Source organism: Sciurus vulgaris (assembly GCF_902686455.1).
Source record: "Sciurus vulgaris genome assembly, chromosome: X".
NCBI classification, from domain to species: domain Eukaryota; kingdom Metazoa; phylum Chordata; class Mammalia; order Rodentia; family Sciuridae; genus Sciurus; species Sciurus vulgaris.
Window position 1 is genome coordinate 104,647,641 of NC_136471.1, and position 13,003 is coordinate 104,660,643.

The 13,003-nt window shown below is 33.6% G+C and overlaps 1 protein-coding gene across 3 annotated transcripts in view; it reads left to right on the plus strand.

Moving 5' to 3' along the window:
- The window catches only part of RPGR (retinitis pigmentosa GTPase regulator), a 73,400-nt gene that overhangs the window by 5,121 nt on the left and 55,276 nt on the right, over nt 1–13,003 (plus strand). For all 3 annotated transcript variants that reach the window (XM_079122818.1, XM_079122819.1, XM_079122817.1), the window contains exons 4-8: nt 388–450; nt 1,321–1,479; nt 2,857–3,006; nt 6,459–6,617; nt 11,356–11,511. In XM_079122818.1, the coding sequence (XP_078978944.1) occupies nt 388–450; nt 1,321–1,479; nt 2,857–3,006; nt 6,459–6,617; nt 11,356–11,511 (687 nt within the window). The remainder of the gene's footprint in view (nt 1–387; nt 451–1,320; nt 1,480–2,856; nt 3,007–6,458; nt 6,618–11,355; nt 11,512–13,003) is intronic.

Consider the following 13,003-nt stretch of genomic DNA (forward strand, 5'->3'; position numbering starts at 1 on the left):
CAGGTTGGTGAGGAGGCAGCACAACAGAATGCAGTGGATCTTGGCACCTGTTAATTGCCTGTGGGATTTTAAAAATATACAGATACCTAAGCCCTACGTCAGACCCACCAACTCTGTTTTCAGACAGTGACTCACTGTGTTATCATGTACAACTAGTTAAGAACATTGACTTTGGAATTAGATAGGCCTACTTTTAATCTCAGTTCTGGGGCTGGAGTGTAGCTCAGTGGTAGCACACATGCTTAGCACGCACAAAGCCCTGGGTTTGATCCCCACCACCAAAATAAATAAGCAATCTCTTTTACTACTTAGTTAACATTTGACCTGGACTATTTATCATTTTCATAACCATAAAATATTTTAATTTTCATATTCATATATTTTTAGCTCTTAAACCTGAAAAAGTGAAACTTGCTGCCTGTGGAAGGAACCACACCCTAGTTTCAACAGGTATAGTATTTAACTGGTGTGACTTCTTGTTCAGCTTTGAGAACTGAGATCTCACTCTGGTAATGTTTTGGGGTTTGTAAAATTAATAGAAATGGTACCTTGGCAGTAGATAGATTAGGGCTTTTTTTAAAATGCACTTAGTGCACGTTTGCCTTTGTCAATATGCAGATAAATGTTGAATGACTAAAGAAAAAGCTTTTCTTGGGTTATATCAAGGGACAGCATCTCCTTACCTGTAGGCACACCTCAAAGTCTAGTTGCTTCTGTTCTTGCTCTTCCTTCTTCCTTACTGAGGGTAAGTGGAAGCCACCCAAAGTCAGCTCAGTTCTGATTGAAATTCAGACAGGCTCTGTGTGTGTGTATGTATGTGTAGAAGTTGACAAAGTGATTCTAAAATATATGTGAAAGACCAAAGGATATAGAATATCCAAAATAATTTTGAAAAAGACCAAATTGTAGACTGATACTACCTGATTTCAAGACCTATAAAGCTACAATATTCAAGACATCATGGCATTGGCAAAAAGCTAGATAAAGACTAATGAAACATAATAGAGTACAGAAGTAGACTCACACATATAAGCCCCACTGCTTTTTGACAAAGGTGCTAAGGCAAGTCAATGGAGAATATTTTTAACAAATGCAACAGTTAGCAGTTCCTGACTACTTAGCAGTATTTCTTGTCTCCTTCCTTTCCTCCATCCCTAAGCTGCTTCTGTCTTCAAACTGTTCTCTCTGCCTCATCTCCTCCTCACCAGTCTGCCTTTGTTTATACTTTTCTTCACTGTTAGTAGAGGATATCTGGTACCTACTAACCTGTCTTGTAAACAGGATGACTATAGTATTTTAATGTTTCTTTCCCATGTACAGAAGGAGGCAGTGTATATGCAGCTGGAGGAAATAATGAAGGGCAATTGGGACTTGGTGACACTGAAGAGAGAAACACCTTTCATCGAATTAGCTTTTTTACATCCCAGCATAACATTAAACAGCTTTCTGCTGGATCTAACACATCAGCTGCACTAACTGGTAAGACGTGTTTCAATTTCAATCTGGGACACATACTTTCTTTTAGACCAAGGTATACCAACTCAGTAAACTCAAGACAACATTGCCATTTAATTTTCTTACATTGACTATGTGCTTTCACAAGACATTTGTTTTTGTTATAGAGGATGGAACATTTTTGATGTAAGGTGACAATTCCAAAGGGCACAATTGGTTTTAAAAATATGAGTAATGTGTGTGTGCCTCATATTTCAATATATTTTGCATGAGATATAAATATACATTTAGAGGGTAATTGGTAAATAAATTTTAAATTTTAAGCTCTACTAAAATTTAAAATCTACTAATTTAGATTTTCTGAAATATTATCTTCATTGTGTGCTGTAGAAGTTGTACTTGCAGTTTTAACTGAAGTTACTATCAGAAGCATGTATAGAAATCTGTTGGGCATGTTATAAAAATGTGGCTTGTAATGTTCATTCATCTCTCAGCCTTCCCAGTCAAAAGCACATACAAGAACTTTCTTTCAAAGTTGGTGTCAAGATCACTTTGGTGTCACGGAAGCTGTTTGCTGTCCGCTTTGTTCCACGTAGGGGACTATAAATTTCCAGTGTTGCTCTGTTCATCAGGAAAGTCAGAGTTGTATCTGAAGTGCTTTCTCTTCAGTTTTGCCAACCAGATAGTTAGATTTTTGATATTCTTCTTTCAGTTCTAATTTTTAATTGCCATTTTATTTTACTTATTATTAAACCACTTCAAAGATTTTGAAAAGATTTTTAATTAAAAAATTAAAAGCAAATAAATATTAGTAATTCCTTTCTAAAACTTTTGCTAATATATCATCTCATTCTCTGAAGCTAAAATTTGTGTTTTCAGGTGTAAAGAAGTTAGTGAAATATATTTCTTTTCTCCTCCTCCTCCTCCATTTAAAACCTTCTCCTCCTTTTCCACTTAAAACATTTACACAGCATTCTCAAGAGCAACCTCTTCCAATCACTTTTGACTGGGAGTTGCTCTTTTGATCTGGAGATGTCTAGTGTGACTTGTACTGGCTCTCAGTTCAGTGGCAGGTAGGCTGCTTGGAAGGAGGAAAATATTTTTGTTTAGGGACATTAGAATGAGATTAGGTGATTATAGGAAATGACATCCTGTGTTTACTATTGAGATAAAAGTATGAGTATAACCAAGGTGATTTACAATCAAGTCATTCTGTGTTTTTTATTATTATTGAAGTATTTCATAATAGAAATTGAATTCTAGTAGCCAGCTCGTATAAATGTCTTAGTACTTTTCTTTTAAGCCACATAATTTTTCTGAATTTAAAAAATAAATGATCTGTTGGAAATACAATAGCTAGAGAGCCCTACTACCTTTTTTCTCATTGTGTTTTCTTTACAGAGGATGGAATACTTTTTATGTGGGGTGACAATTCTGAAGGGCAAATTGGTTTAAAAAATATGAATAATGTGTGTGTGCCTCATCAAGTGACCATTGGGAAACCAATCTCCTGGATCTCCTGTGGATATTACCATTCAGCTTTTGTAACAAGTAAGAAGAACTTTTGGATTCATCACATTATCTCTCATTTCTAAGTTGTTACTCAATTAATAATAAAATGATATTAATGTATTCTACAGTTCTGTAGAAATAATGCCATGGTTATCCATGTAATGAAAAGATTTGGGTCTGTGTTAGGTCACAGTGTTTCTCCATTTCTATAATAAGAGTTTATAATTTTAGATTCTCTCTGACATATTAACTTTTTCAGTGAATGGTAGGTCTATTAGGATAATATAATTGATATGTTTGAAACCCATCTAAATATTGATTCTCAAGATTTTTAAATCCCTTTGGCATTGAAAAAAAGACCTATGACCCACTTTCCTCTGGACCCACTTTCCTTCCCACCTTAACCTACTTTACTCTTGTAATGATCATTTCTTTTATTGTTTCAAGTAAATGAGTGGGAAGTGAGGTGAAGTCTAGATTGAGAAGAAAGAAAGCTCAATATGAGGTACAGTTTCCTTGGATGGGCGTTTTCTCAGCATCCCAAATTTCTCTCTTTCCTGAGCCTACTGACAGTCTTTTCTGCCTGGAAGTATTTGAAATGTTGGACACTATTGTAGTCTGCATCTACACTAGTAATAATAGGAAAAGTGTGGTTGTGGATTTCCATCTAATTTCTGGAGAAAATAGTCTTGTGCACCTTCTTAGATACCTCTCTAAATATTTACTTGAATATTTACTCTTGGATCTGGGGTTGTAGCTCAGTGGTAGAGCACTTGCCTAACATAGGTGAGGCACTGAGTTCCATCCTTGGCACCATAATAAAAAATAAAGGTTAAATTATTTTTAAAAATAAATAAATATATACTCTTTATTCTGCATACTACAGATTCAAATTTAGAAGTACTGACTGATTAATCCCAGTGTTCCCAGCGTTACCAACAGATTGGTAGCAGCATGATACGAAGAACAGGCAAACCTGACTGTATTGGTATTGTTCATCACTGTATCTCTGTTTTCTTGAATAAACTTAATAAATATGGAGTTAGCAAGCCAATTTTATTAATGAACTCTGCTTTAGCCATGAAAGGAATATGCAGAATTATTATATTAAGCAGTAGGCATTACGTTGAGTTTTTTGTTTTTGTTTTTATATCTTTTTTAAAAATAGCTTTATTGAGATGTACTTTACATACTGTACTGTTCACCCATTTAAAATATACAGTTGAAGATTTTTTTAGTATAGTCAGAGAATTATATATACCATGAATTGTTATACTAAACATTTTGCTGGAGCATTTATACCAACTGACATGAACTGTCAGTAATTTTCACACCAGCCATTATTTTATGACTTTAATCATTTAAAGCAACTTTTTACACATCTTGGAAATAACTCAAGTATAAGAGAGTTTTATTAATATATATTTCATGATAGATAAAAATGTTATATAGAAAAGGACTTTAGTTATCTTTTTTCTTTGTATGTCAAACTGGGAGACCAAAAGGAACAGTTTAATTTTTAATAAAAATGCAGAACATATCACTGAGATAGTTACATTTAAGACTTTCTACAAATTTTTAATTTACTTGTATATTTGAGTGCTTGTATTCATGTTCTAAATTCAAGTCCATGGTTTTAAATTATATAAAATAATTAATTTAAAAATATTTGAAATATATGGATTTTTCAAGTATCATCACTGATTTCTGCATCTTTCATCTGATGTGTTAGTGGTTGAGGTCTGAGCATTGCAGCCAATGGATCATATAGTAAGAGGGAATTATGTGCAACACCATAGAGAATGTAAGTAAAGAGCTGGGGTTGTGGGAACTCAGGGCAGGGATGGAGCAGGCTTCAGAGACTAGAGAAAAGACACATGGCAAGGTAGTTAAGGTCAGAATCTTAGAGAAGGCAGATATCAGAGCCAGGTAGGTAGTTTGAGGAATCCAAGTTATATAAAAATTATTAGGCTCAAATAAAGTAAAACTGAGTAAGATGAAATGATCTATTTCTTTTATCATGATAAATGTTATTTTCTTTTCATATATAAATAGAAAAAGAATTTGAAGTTAAATTGAATGTTTTATATGGATTAAAAGCACTTACCTACACCTTTAAAGAAGGTCTTACTGGTAACTACAGTAAATATCTTTTCTAACCCTTTATAGGTAAACAATTTTAAAAAGTTGACACCTTGAGAAATGATTTAGCACTTACCATGTACAAGTCATCTTAAAGGATATTTCTTACAATATCAAGTTGATTAAAGCAAGTACTTATCTTCTAGGAGTTTATAGTCTACTAACTCCGAGATGTATAAGGATTTGCCATCTAGAAAGTGTTTTCAAGTACAAGTACATTTCACTTAATCTCATGATAACTCTGTGAGAGAGGCAGTGGCGTCTCTTGATTACATATGCAAAGGCAGGTTTAGAACATTTCTGTATCAAAAGTGATGCTGCAGCTGAGTTGCAGAACCAGAATTTGGACCTTGATCTTTGGACTCTATAGGCCTAAAGGACTTCTGTTGGCACACAGTTTTTCTAAACTCACATGAGGAGGAAAAGGATGTAGTAGCAACAAATAATAACTGGGCAATGACTGTGTGTTCTAAAAAGTATTCATGAAAGCATTCATTAATTTATTCCTATTAAATAACAACCCTACAACATAGGTACGTACTGTTATTTCCATTTTATGGACACAGCGATTGCTCAGTATGACTCAGTGAATAACTGACAGTATTATATAATTTTACAAAGTTTCTGCTTTCTTCACAGTCATAATATAGTGTGATAAGTGGAATAATACAGAAGCAAACCATTAGTGTTGTTACAGACAAGGCAGTGAAAGTGTTAGGAGTTCCTGGGGTAAGAGAGTCTTTCTGGAGAATGTGCTGTCTACCATAAAGTCTGCTAGCCTAAGAGTCACTCAACATATAAGTCATTAACAAATAAGTGAGTTTCCTAAAATGAGTTTCATAGAAAGCATTTATTCAACAAGTATTCATTAAATGCTTGTACATGATGCAGCTGGGTTTCTGGGATACTATGGTGACAAAGACAAAAATCTGTGTAGTTGTGGGTGCTTAGTATCTGTCATTTGCTTTATTAAAAGCAAACAGAGGACCGGGGGTGTGGCTCAGTGGTAGAGCACTTACCTGGCATGTGCGAAGCCCTGGGTCCTCTCACAAATACTGGGGAAAAAAGTGAGCAGAAGATATCTTTTGCAAAAGAACTAAAATTATTTGTTAGTGGTTTATTAGTAGTGATGTTCATGAATTCATGAAGATTATTGAAGTAAAATAATCAAGGGAAAAAGAAAATCTAGTTTTATTTCCTTACCATACAGTAAAAATGTCTCAAGAAAGGTCAAATTTAGTAAGTTGTCATTGTCTGCTTTTTTATGGAACATGAGAATATGTATTAAAACGACCAGTACTTTGTTCATATTTATGCCATCATTGATCACTCTACTTTTCCTTCCATAGCGGATGGCGAACTCTACACATTTGGAGAACCTGAGAATGGAAAGTTAGGTCTTCCCAGTCAGATGCTGATCAATCACAGAATACCACAGCTGGTGGCTAAAATTCCTGAGAAGGTGATCCAAGTAGCTTGTGGTGGAGGGCATACTGTGGTTCTCACAGGTATGTGTGGAATCTGCTTTTCTGTTTCCTGCTATTTGGGGTAGCTCACAACAGTTTTAAATGATTTTTTTTTATTGTGGTAAGAACACTTAACATAAGATCTAACTTCTAAGCAGATTTTTAAGTGTGTAAATACAGTATTGATATACCATAGGCACAACATAGCAGATCTTTAAAATTTTTCTTGCATAACTGAAATTCTGTGCCCTTTGTACTGCATCTCCCCTTTCTCCCACCCCTAGCTCCTAGCAACAGCTATTCTATTCTTAGCTTTTATGAGCTTGATTCTTTTAGATTCCTCATAAAAGCTAGCCTTCCATCTCTTTCCATTAGGAGCCCCACCTTTTATTTCTGTAGTTAATATACATTAGTGGCCTATGGAAGAATTTTTAAGCAGAAAAAAGTGAATCTTGTCAAATTGTTTCTGCTGACATAATTGATATCTTCATGGCCTTAAACACCTTTAATCCTTTAATGGTAGAAAATAATGGTTTTAGATTATTTTCAAGGATAAACCATTTTCTTCGTATGCATGTATATATATATAGAGAGAGAGGGGGGGGGGAAGATATGACATTATTTTTCCTAAAATATCTTCTTTTGGAGAAGCTGCTTCTTTATGCTATTTCCAACATGTCATTGATGATTCTTTGTGATATTCACAATGTATAGTTTAGGGATTTCTTTGTGATTTTACATTGTTATAGTAATTCATTAAAAAGTGGTAAGGTTTTAAATTATAGATAATAAAAGTTAGAATCTTAATAATTCACTTGGCTTCCAAATTTCATATTCAATGTGACATATCCTTTCTTAGAATTCTAGTCAATATATTGAAATATACTCACTACTTGAAAATATGCTTGCTAAATGGATGTGCTCAAATTTCTTCAGCATTAGACTTATTTTAGAAGAGTAATATGGCAATAATGTAGTTAGATGGTGAGTTGTTATGATTTTTTGATCAAAAAGAAATTAACAGTTTATAGTCACTACTTAATCTTCAGTAACCTAAAGTTAGAAGTCTTCTAGACAAATTATGAATAAAAGCCAATTCTTAGCTAATATTCTTAATACTGAAAGGTAGGGGAGCCGTATTTTATCTTTAGATTTTCCTTTGTTGCACTTCTTTTCTTTGATTTCCTGTTCTAGTCCCAGTCATGTATATTAAACTTTGGTTTCCCAGAATTACAACTTCTAGATGGAATCTTTTCTAAGTTAGAAATAATTTTTTTCAAAACCTCCACTCTAAATTTGGAATAATTCTAAGGTTTAAGATTTTTTTGAATTCCTGCTTGTAAAATGAATTTTCATATAATTTTAAAAATGTATTTTAAATTAAATCTTTATAAATTATCTGAAAATCTATTCTGTAGTCAAAAATACAACTTATTTTTTATGTATTATGGGTTTTCTCTAGAAAATTTATTGGGTGATTCATGGTTATTTGGTATGACACAGATATTGATTACATAATAATAATAAACTATTCAACTATACATTGTGAAATATAAAAAGTGAACAAAAATATAATCAATGATACTTTAAATTTTTCTTAAAATTATGAATACACCTAAAGTGTGATTTTTTTTTTCCTATAGCATTTAGCTTTCTGTGAACTTGATGTTGAGTTTACAAATCATGTTTCCATAAATTGATTTTTCTCTTCAGATTTTTACACTTTGGGATCTCACAGATCAGTGAAGTTCTTTTTAAAAAATTATGAGATATATTTATTGTTAAATCTGGAGCAGTTACTGTCTACTGCTAAGGTTTCCACTACGGATGCAGGAAAAAAGTTTTTTTGTGTTTCCTGTCTATTCACTTGTGGTAGACAAGACTGAACGGGGGAATAGAAGAGAAAAACTTATAATACAGGGGAAAATATGAAGATAGAATTTGTATAATTCATGAGTAACCTTGGAAACAGTGAAGAACTTATTTTCTTTTTAAGAAGAATTTAAACTTTAAGTTGGAAACATAAGGAGAAATAACAGATGGCTATCAAATTCTGACTTGCATTTGCCTAAAGATGGACATTGAAAAAAGTGACTGTTTTCACTATCATGTCATAAAATAAGCAACATTTTCAAAACAAAAGTTCCTAAATATGTAATAAAAGATACCTAGTTAAATTGTAAAATTTATCTGTATGGAAAATTCACTACTTTGCCTGTTTTTAACATTTCTCCATGAACCTGTGAGAGCTTTATTGTTATTAGCCACCCCTGGTAAGGAACCTGTGTTCTGGAATTAGACAGAAAAATGTAATATTTAGTCCTAAGGTAATGAAATAATGGACCTGAAGAGCATGTTGATCATCATTTTCACGAAGTACTAAATTGGATAGCTAAGAAAGTTATGGAATACTTTCTGAGAACTTGGGGAAAAATAAGTAAAAATCTGATTTAGCTCATTCTTTTCGCTTATGTAGTGATTAGATGATTCATTTGGGGCCCTCCCCAACTTTGTTTTTCCATGTGTCTATAACTCTGATCTTAAAATCAGTTTGAATCAAGCCATTTTAAAGATAAGCAGCTCATTGCTGATGAATTTATCTAAAAGGTACTATTGGCATGTGACCATAGTAGGTCAGAAAATACAACTATGGGTTGTAGTGATGGCATGATTGTAGTTTCTCCTTAGTAGCAGGGAACAGTGGACTGCTATGGAGAAAGGACCAGAATGGAACTTGAGACACACTAAGACAGAGTGATCCATGTAGTCTTGTACATTACCCATAGCAGTTACCAGAAGATGAGAAAGGCCAGTTATAGGAGGGGGTCCACATGAAGTCTGTGGGTCCTAAGGCAAATGATAATTTTACTTCTCCAGATTATGTTTGGACAAACTTGAGTTTTCTACAGGGTGATAAATTACATTGTTAAGTATGACAAAGGTGATATGACCAAAAATTGTATTAGTTTTTTATATGTAGTGTCCTTAGATGAGTTTTTGGTCATTTAAAAAGTAGAAACTGCTATCATCACTCATCATCCAAGCACCTGAAAGTGAACATAACAGGATAACAAATAAAACTTTTTAAATATGATTAAGCTGCCTAAATGGCCTCATTTCACAGGCTAATATCAGATAGCTCAAGGAAAGTTGAGTAATTGTTGATCAGCTAACAATAGATAATTGTTTTAATTTACCCAACATTCTACTATTAAGTGAACATTTAGAACTGGAAATATACCATGTGGTTAGTAATTAATTAAAATATTTTATATTAAAACAAGAATCTGTTTTGCCATTGCCTCTGTGTAACTTCATATCCTTGATACAGCATATTTTCTATCAGGAGTAATATCTATGTTTTATTGATAAAGCAAGCATTCTTATTAGACAGGAAATGATGCAAAACTATGTGGTATTAGACAGTTGTGAATTCATCTGTTACCCCCATTGTCAGAATTAGATGGGTCGATTAGATAATTACTTTTTCAAAGATTAAGTTGTTCTTTACAGCTGAATGTCTTCAAATCTACCTGTATGTTTTATCATATAATCTTTTTTAAAATAAGTTTTAGTTGTAGATGGACACAATACCTTTATCTTGTTTATTTAGTTTTTTTATGTGGTGTTAAGGATTGAACCCAGTGCCTCGTGCATGCGAGGCAAGCACTCTACCACTGAGCCACAACCCCAGCCCCTCATATAATCTTATTAAATAAAGATTATAGCATCAGAGAATCTAAGTAACTTGTGTTCTTGCCACAGCTGGTAATAACGACATTTGAGTTCGGGCCTTAATGCAAATTTCTTGCTCTTTCTTCACATACTTGAATCAAGGAGACTGTACTTCCTAATGCATTGACCAGGAAAATTGTGTCCAAAAAAAACCCATTTGTCACCACGCATATATCCTGCTTTTGTACTTTTGCATTTCTAGAAAACATAAGAACCAGTAGAGTTATTAGAGATCCTTTGGACTCACCCCAAAAGTATCAATGTAGAGGAAAACTTCTCCCCCTCCTTTCTTCAGTAGTAAAGGAGCTTTACTTGTGCCTAAATCTAGCATATCCATCATAATCCATTAATTCTCTACATATTCTTTTCTGAAATTGTGTTTTATAAAATAGATTTATTAAACTTTATTTAAAAGTTAGAAATGTTTTTGTAGGAGACACTAGTCATATTTTTATTTGAGCAGCGAAAGAAATTGCCTTATGAAAATTCAGGATTTTTGAATTGACATGGTAATTATAGGGACATGTTGGTTAGTTCCCTGATTTATGTATCTTTTACTGTATCTGTTGCTTACTTCTATAAGTTCTTTTTGTGGTTATAGATATGAAAGATAAAACTGAATCCCTGCCATAATTTTTACAGTGTGTGCATTTTCTTGATTTTATTTCTTTTTGTTTGTTTTTGTTTGAACCCGGGAGTGCTCTACCACTGAGCTCCATCCCCAGCCCTTTTTATTTTGAGACAGGGTCTTGCTAAATTGCCAAAGCTGACCTCCAACTTGTGATTCTCTTACCTTAGCCTCCCAAATAGCCCGGATTACAGGTGTGCACCACTACACACAGCTAATTGTGTGCCTTTTGATTTTTCTCTTTCTTCATCACTGAAAAATTTATACTTCAGTATTAGTATTCTTAATAGGTATTTCTTTCAAAGGCAAGTTACCTTTGTTATATAAAGGGAAGAATGTTACAGTCTTTTTAGATGTGATGGTGACAGTGGTCTGCTTCCATGTAATCCTTTTCTTGTATTGTACCTTTGCTTTCAGAGAAAACTGTGTATACCTTTGGGCTAGGACAGTTTGGTCAGCTGGGCCTTGGCACTTTTCTTTTTGAAACTTCAGAACCCAAAGTCATTGCAAATATTAAGGACCAGAGAGTAAGTTATATTGCCTGTGGAGAAAATCACACAGCTTTGATAACAGGTATGGATTAGATTTTCTGTTTTATATTTATAGAACTGGGTATATTTTATTATAAAATAAATAATATATGGAATGAATGTATCCAAGTAAAAGAATTAATGATTGAGAAAGATGAAATTCTTTGATTAATATTCCAAAGTATAATGTTGTAAAGTCCTTTTTATTATTTTAATTCAATTTAAAATAAATGTAGGGTCTGGGCTTTTAGCTTGGAGGTAGAACACATGCTTAGCATGTATGAGTCCCTGTTCTCAATCCCCAACACCAAAAAAAAAAAAAAAATGTAAATGACCCAAAGATTTAGAACCTCAAAACAGACCAATTGATGTCAGAAGACCATAATATTATACTTTGGTAGAAAGTTAGAATCCTATTGAAATTGAAGACTTTTAATGCTGTGCAAGCAACAGGGAAGAAAGAAAGAAGTTTTTCAGAAGAAAACTTATTTGTAAGCATTCTTCATGTTCATTATTACAGAGCTACAGAGCTACATTCAGGCTGAGTAAATTCTTAATGCTGCTTTTGCCACCAGGAGGCGTTTTCAGGAATGACTCCTCTTTCCACAATGATAGAGAAAGATACTCAAAGACCCCTTAAGTGAATACCTCTCTCACTTTGTGGCTTCTGCCTTATCCAGGAAGATTTTCCTTTGGGCCTGCTTCTTAACCTCAGAAATTAAATGCTGCTAATAGTGTAGAACTCAAGAAAATTCTTCCCCAAAAGAATTCAGCCACTTACCTATAGGTAATTGATATACCCCACAAATTTAAGTGCTTTGTAACAAGAGGGTCTGTAATTTCACTTTTTTTATCTGAAGATGAAATAACGCACCAAATATTCAGAAATCATCTAGTATATTGAAATAATCCAGATATTTGTATTTCTACTTTTTTTTTCCTTCTTTCTAAAAATGCTGCTGCTGCAGTGGAGCATATCTAATGGTAGCTGGTTAGGGGAAGTAGGAATCAGCACACAGAAGGTACACAGTTCTTTTTCCCCACCAAACACTTCAGAGAGGATGGCCTGCCTATCATCAAGTAGTTAACGTAGTATCATCAAGTAGTTAACGTAAGTTCTTGTTAACGTAGCATGCAACAGCACTGTATAGAATGTAAAGAAATGTTACTCATTTGTTGTCTAATTCATTAGAGTTGATATGTGTCCCTTGCTGTGAGATCCTACTCTCAATTTCTTTGTCCTTACTGCCATTTGTCATCATCTAAATTGCCTTTGAATGTAAACACACACTTTCACACTGATGAGAGGTGTGTAGTGAGTTGTCTGTAAGTTCTTATCAGTTCCCTATTATAGCCAGTGGCTCATAATTTTTAAAGCACTCTGAGGTTGGAAGTGTAATCAGGCAGCTTGGATCAGAGTTGAGATTTTTAGGCAAAAGATAATCAAATTAGAAAGTCAAGCTTTAAAATCGCTTTTGAATAAAGAAATTGGGATCAAAAGAAGGGAGAGGAAGGGATAACAGTAATAGAGTGTA